A 6354-nucleotide genomic window follows, 5' to 3' on the forward strand; every position below is an offset into this window, starting at 1 on the left:
AGCAAGAAAATCAGAATTCTTTGGAGTCTTCTTGCATTAAATCTTTTAGGAACTTTACTTGCCAACCAAATCGTCCACTTCCATTAATCTAATAAAGATTCCAGCCCTCATTCTCTCTTACCAATCCCATGAGACATGTTGAAGATCCCTCATTCCTGAATAAGCGAGAGGGAAAAAAAAAAAAAAAAAAAAAAAAAAAAAAAAAAAAAAAAAGCGCACGTCTCACGTGCATTACACGCACTTCTTGTTCAGGATCAATAAGTTTCTTTTGAATGAATCTTAGATTAGGCCCTAGTTGTCCTCCTATCTTGTTCACTGAATTTAGTGTTTTTTCACTGTTTCTCAATGCTCAATTTCTCATCAAAGTACAAGAAAAAAGGGATGCAGGGCTATGCCTTCCAAGAGTTTGAACTAATGAAAGAAATTGAAATAAAGAATCCATAATGGTAATATAGAAAATATGGACATGGACGTTTATACATAACAAGAAATAATGGAACCCCTAGCGCTGATGGACAAACAATGTGATCTTCTCCTAGTCCAGCCATCAGAATATGCAGGACAATGGATGCTACAACAGGTTTTATCATCCACCACCCAAACCACAAGCCTCTATCAGCTTCAAGAATTTATCTATAAAAAAATAACACTATATAAAATAAAATATCAATTGGTTATTTCTACTGATGTCTCTTGTATTCTTATTCCTTATTTCCTATTCTTATTCTCTACTCTCAGTGCCAAGCTGAAGCGGATATAAGGTTCCTGTCCTTCCATCCCAACAGCATAGCCCCATCCTTCTCAACCAGTGTATAATGCTCCGAGTAACACCTCAGGAGACTCCCTATGACAGAATTCACATACGAGCTCAATGGGTATTGCCCGAAACCCGCCATTGTCAACCTTGATTTCCACTTGCCAAACAGCTCATGTCTCTCCACCCTTTCCTTCCCCTCACAGGCAATGATATTCACAATATCCCTCGCTAAACAATGCTGCTCGACATTAATCCTTTCCTTGCAGTTCCTTGGAAGAGTCACATCAATAGATTCGAACATTGCCAAGTAATAGTCCAGAGTTTCTACAAACCTGTTGAAGAAAGGTGTGGTGTTCGTGTTGGATTCTTGCTCCACCAAAGTAACCACTTTGGGAGAAAGCGATTTTACCATTCGCAAGAGCCCATCGCGTGGATTGTTCACGTCAACGCTCTCATCTGGAGTGTGGTGGAGCTGCAGTGGGAAGTTCACAGCCAGAGCCTCGCCTGGCCTGACATCAAGCATCTCTATTGTGATATCAGGGGCAAAAACTGGCACTCCGTGAAACTCAACTGGGATGTTGAACTTTTCAGATATTGCTGACAACCTCCTTCCAACAGCATCCAATCCATCACCACGCGCATATTGAGAAACAGGATCATCAATACCTGTAATGCGAACATGGGGAGCTCCACTAGGCCTTGCAGCGAGTGCCTGAAGAAGAGTCATCCACTGTGTTCCCTGAGCAATCTGAAAGTCTATAATGTGGACATTGTCCTCATTTCTACATGCCTCAGCAATAGCCCCATTGGCTGCCATATAACCAAATTTCAAATAGGGGCAGATTTCATACAGAATGTGCATGTAAGAAAGCAAGTCCTTGCTTTCGGGTTCTCTACACTTGAGTGCCCTATAAATGTTGGTGCCTGATGCGTGTTTCCTTGCTACCAAGCCTTCTACCATATAAGCACCCAAACGCTGGATCGGTTCTCCACTAATAGACACAGTATCTCTTGCCTTTTCAATCAAACTGTCAAAGACCTCAATATTGTTTTCTGAAAGAGCTTTAGCACATTCAATCAGCAACTGCTTCAGATCATCTGGTGGGAAACTTGGCAAACATGCATCCTCCATTGCTTTGTGACGTTTCTCGGTACGGGCAATATCAACCGACTGCCCATGCCTGTGAACGAGGGATGACTGGCGCTGAATCACTCGTGAACCACCCTGGCGTTCCTGGTTCCATGACATGGACCTCTGCCCGGATGTCATCGGCCTGTTACTCTGCCCAGAGGAAGCATTTGGTGTGGCAACTTCATCATCATCAGGAGCCATTAAAGCTGTCTCTAATTCCTGCAAAGCATGCTGGATGTTCGGTGTGCTATGATTTGCATCCTGTAAGAAAGAAGTCCTACCCGAATAGAGCTGTAAACTGTCCCCGCGACAGTCCACCGAAGGGCTTAACTGATGAAAATAACTGTTTGTTTCCAGAGATGAATTGCAAGATGGACTAACTCCAGACAGATTATCCGTAGAACTGTGCTGTTCCTGGCTATCACTCAACGTGGTAAGAGTATCAGATTCGAAATATGTAGAGAAGGGCGAATTCGGTGAGTTTCCTAAATCAAATTTTAGCGATCCAAGTAGCCTGTTGGGTATTGATGAAATAGTGCTGGGAATAGAAGATAGGCTTGAGCCAGTCACACCGATCCGAAAAAATTGGTGTGAGTCCATACTATGAGATTATCATCAGCTGCAGTATCTAATGGGAGATCCCAAATGGTACAACTAGAAAACCAGGAAAAAAGATCAACTTTTTCTCTTTCTCCAGGAACTACAATTGACAGCTTCTTTGCAAAGAATGGGATCTTTGACTTGTTAACCTTAAAGAAACCAAAAACAACCTGCAACACATAGCATGAGAAACAGGTAAGTATATACTGCAAGTTTATGCACAATATCAAATTAATGAGAATTTAAGCTCCGATATTGAAGTTAACCGACTAGTGAACAGTATTCACAGCATAAGCAAACATTTGAGAGAGATAGAGAAAACGAGAGACAGAGACCGCAAGTTAATGATAAAACCAAATTGTATTAGAACAAGCAATTGCAAAGATTCCTTTTTCCGTGTGAAATTTATCAAAAGTTATGCACAATTACAAAAATCAACCTAAGAACCTGATGAGGAGGGGGGAAAAAAAATGTAATTTGGTTATATTTATTTCCAGGTGTCGGTAAACGGAGAACCTAAACAACACACGTGAGACACAATTCCTTATACCATTCATCAATATCAATCAATAAAAAACTGAAAAACCAAAAAAAATAAAAAAATGACGCCGACATAGAATAGTTGAAACCAAAGACTTTGAAAGAAAAAGATACTTGCTTTAAAAAACAAAATCTAAATGGTACAAAGTTGAAGGACATAGTTTAAACAAAACACCAAAAAACAAAAAAACAAAAATATGAGAGAGAAATATAATTAGATAAGAAGTAAATTGAAGAGATAAAAGCAACCAGAATCATTTGTATAAACTCCGCTTAATCCTTCAAAGTGATTCTGCGGAACGCAGGATTTCAAATCGCAGAAAGGCTCTCTTACATTAATCCCTTTCTTTCTTTCTTTCTTTTTTCTTTCCTTTGTTTTCTAAAACTACGAAAAAAAAAATGTTCATAAACATTCCAAGATTTTGCTTCCTTTGCCACCACAATTAATCTACACAACTCCCTCCAATCCAGCAAAATACCAACTACCCAATTCATTCTTCTCACTTCCCTAAATCCCAAAACAAGGAAAGATAAAAAATAAAATAAAATAAAAATTAAAAGAAAACAAACAAAAACTGAAATTAAAAATCCCCACTTCGCATTCCATACGCCTCAGTTTTTCTCAGCAAACAAACAGTATACACAAACAACGAAAAAAAAAAAAAAGAAAGAAAAACTCGCAGGGAATAGTACTAGCTTTATGTATACATTTGGGTACCTGAAGTTTTCTCTTTTCTTAATTTTCCGGGTCTGTCTCTCTTTCTCTCTATGTGTATTGTTTAGGCGCAGACTCCTCTTTTATGAGTTTGCGATACTTCTCTATGAAAATGTTTTCAACAAAGAACATTGAGCCAACCTCAATTCTACTATATATAGGATAGAGAGCGAGAGGGGGGTTTTGACGGTAAGCTTGTCCGAAATGTAACGGTAACGGAAACCCAAAGCTTTTAGAAGAAAAATGGTCGTTTATGTACGACGGACTTAACGGAGTTTGGATGACGGAAATTGACGGCTGACCCTCACAACCGCCGACCACACGCTCGACCTTGTAAACAGAACATTCCTCGTTTTTTCTCTCTCTCTCTCTCTCTCTCCATTTGATCTTTTGAACCGAGACTGCGGAGACGCGCTCCATTGGGCGATGTTTTTACACGGTTGGGTTAAAAAATTAATTATCGGGTATGTGTAAATTTACCATCTTATCTATAATTACAATTTTACTTTGATTGCAATACTGTTTTACTGTGGGTCAGTTAAGACTTTTTAGTTTGACTATTGTGATAGGCTTTTGAGCTAAAAAAAAATAAAATAAAATAAAGTAGAATTGGAAATTGAACTCCAAATTCAATAATAATGATCCTTTTTCTTTTCTTTTTTCTTTTTTTTTTAAATGAGGTGAAGTCAATCCACTTCGGTCAAACTGTTGTCTTAGTTTATGTTCCACATCACACTACTTACAAAAAAATAAAAATAAAAATAAAAAAATAAATTATTCTTAATTCAGAGAGTTTGTGAGAAAGCAATGAATGCTTACTTTTACGATGGTTGTGTCTTTGCCTTTTGAGTTTTTTTTTTTTTTTTTTTATGTCTAAGTTCAGAGGTCAAAACACCTATTTGTATATCATTTTAATTTTTTAAAAATATTAAATATATGTAATTAATACAATATTTAGTTAAAGTTTGAAATTTCCATAAAGTACATTATAATATTATCATTAGATAAAAGAAAAAGATTTCGATTAGTAAGGCTACGAGCTTCAAATTATTTATCAATTTGTTCAAAAAGCGAGTAAAACCTGAATCTTTATTAACTTGTTAATTTTTTTATTAGATGTATCAATATAAGTTATTACAATTTTAAAAGAATAATTTATTATGCTCAACATCAATAAGCATATTTAAAAAAAAATTAGATAGAAGTTAACAAAAAGTTATCATATTATTTGCCACATAAATAACAAACAAAGTAACAAATTGATAAACAATTTGATATTTATAGTATTATTAAAATTAAATATCTTGTTTTTAATTATTTTTTTATTTTTTCAAGGTTTAAAAAATAATCCTTTTCTTTTTCTTTTTCTTTTTTTTTAAAACGGTTGAAATAGGAAACTTTATATATGGTTTATTAATTTTTTTTCTTTTATTTTTTCCTATTGGGCACTATAAAAACAGAATAAAATAGAATAAAAAGGATAAAAAAAGATATTCCTAAAATTAAAATTTAAAAGTGTAAAGTTTTATTTAAAACTTTCATTCTTTTTTGGAGCTTTTGGCTTCCAGTTTGATTTAAGAAAAAGAAAAACAAAATGGAACTTCCGAATTTGACTAAAATATGGTCGAGCATATGGCATTATCAATTTGATTACAAACTTATAGAAATAAATTCAGTAAAATATATAAACAAATCAAGCACTATAATAACAGTTTATTGATTTATTTATTTATTTTGTTCACTTTAATGGCACTAACGGTGTTAACAATGAGATTGGAATGGATCACGCGCTGAGAAAGGTACCTGTTACTGTTTAAATGTTAAAGAGGCATGACCATCACGTGATATGAACGTGACGGCATCGCTTGCGGTTAACGAATCAAACAAACTCACACCTTTTATCCCCACGTCAGCAGTGACACTAATGAAGCCTACGCGCTGCCATGTGGCCATTAATGTATCATAATCTTCTCGCTGTTGACTCCTTTGACCTTTTATGTACCACGCGTTTGGTTATACCACCTTCTCTGTTTCCAGCCCTTGCCCAACTTGGAAGCCAGCAATACTTTTTATTTCATTGTAGCAAGATAAATAATTTTTTATAATATATATATATATATATATATGTAATACCTATAATTTGATTTTTATTTTTTTATGGGAATAAAAGTATTTTTCAATTAACAAAAACCTTGAGTTTATTAATAATTTCAATTAATTCAAAACATTATTATTCATTAACATCTTGGTATTTTAAACAGCCTATTGCATTCATATAACACATTTTATGTTTTGTAGTAGATTTTCATTTTTTTTTTTACCACCTTGGTTATTTTGTAAATAAGAACCATTTAATTGAATTATAAATTCATTATTTGCAATAGTAAAACTATTTCAAAATCTATCTACATTTTATAAACTTATATATAAAAGTCAATATTTATTTTAATGTTATGTCCAGCTTTACTCCAGTTAGGGACCAACCAAATATCCGTCAAGTTCGGAAAAGTTTAGGTGCAACCAATGGTAACTAGAAAAGTTTTTCACGAAGCCGAAAAAAACAAATTTACGGAAAACGTGGAAAATAAATGCATTGAATCTCCAATGTTA

At 34.8% G+C, this 6354-nt stretch overlaps 1 protein-coding gene across 3 annotated transcripts; it reads right to left on the bottom strand.

Annotated features, from left to right (window-relative positions):
- Positions 1 to 424: 424 nt before the first annotated feature.
- On the bottom strand, positions 425 to 3904 carry LOC107431716 (chitin-inducible gibberellin-responsive protein 1). Of its 3 annotated transcripts, none has more exons than XM_048466939.2 (2): positions 3748 to 3904; positions 425 to 2659 (listed from the first exon to the last, which is right to left on the bottom strand). In XM_048466939.2, exon 2 carries the CDS (start codon positions 2487 to 2489, stop codon positions 735 to 737), a length of 1755 nt encoding a protein of 584 aa, XP_048322896.2. In that variant the 5' UTR covers positions 2490 to 2659; positions 3748 to 3904; the 3' UTR covers positions 425 to 734. The 3 variants fall into 3 exon arrangements, with proteins under 3 accessions (XP_048322896.2, XP_048322906.2, XP_048322899.2); XM_048466949.2 differs by lacking the exon at positions 3748 to 3904 and adding an exon at positions 3279 to 3640; XM_048466942.2 differs by lacking the exon at positions 3748 to 3904 and adding an exon at positions 2760 to 3138.
- Positions 3905 to 6354: the final 2450 nt, after the last annotated feature.

The sequence above is a fragment of the Ziziphus jujuba genome, chromosome 1 (genome assembly GCF_031755915.1).
Source record: "Ziziphus jujuba cultivar Dongzao chromosome 1, ASM3175591v1".
Taxonomy (NCBI): Eukaryota; Viridiplantae; Streptophyta; class Magnoliopsida; order Rosales; family Rhamnaceae; genus Ziziphus; species Ziziphus jujuba.

What these genes read in the sequence shown, in the direction of transcription:
- LOC107431716 (XM_048466939.2), bottom strand. Translation starts at nt 2,489, where the DNA reads ATGGACTCACACCAATTTTTTCGGATCGGTGTGACTGGCTCAAGCCTA.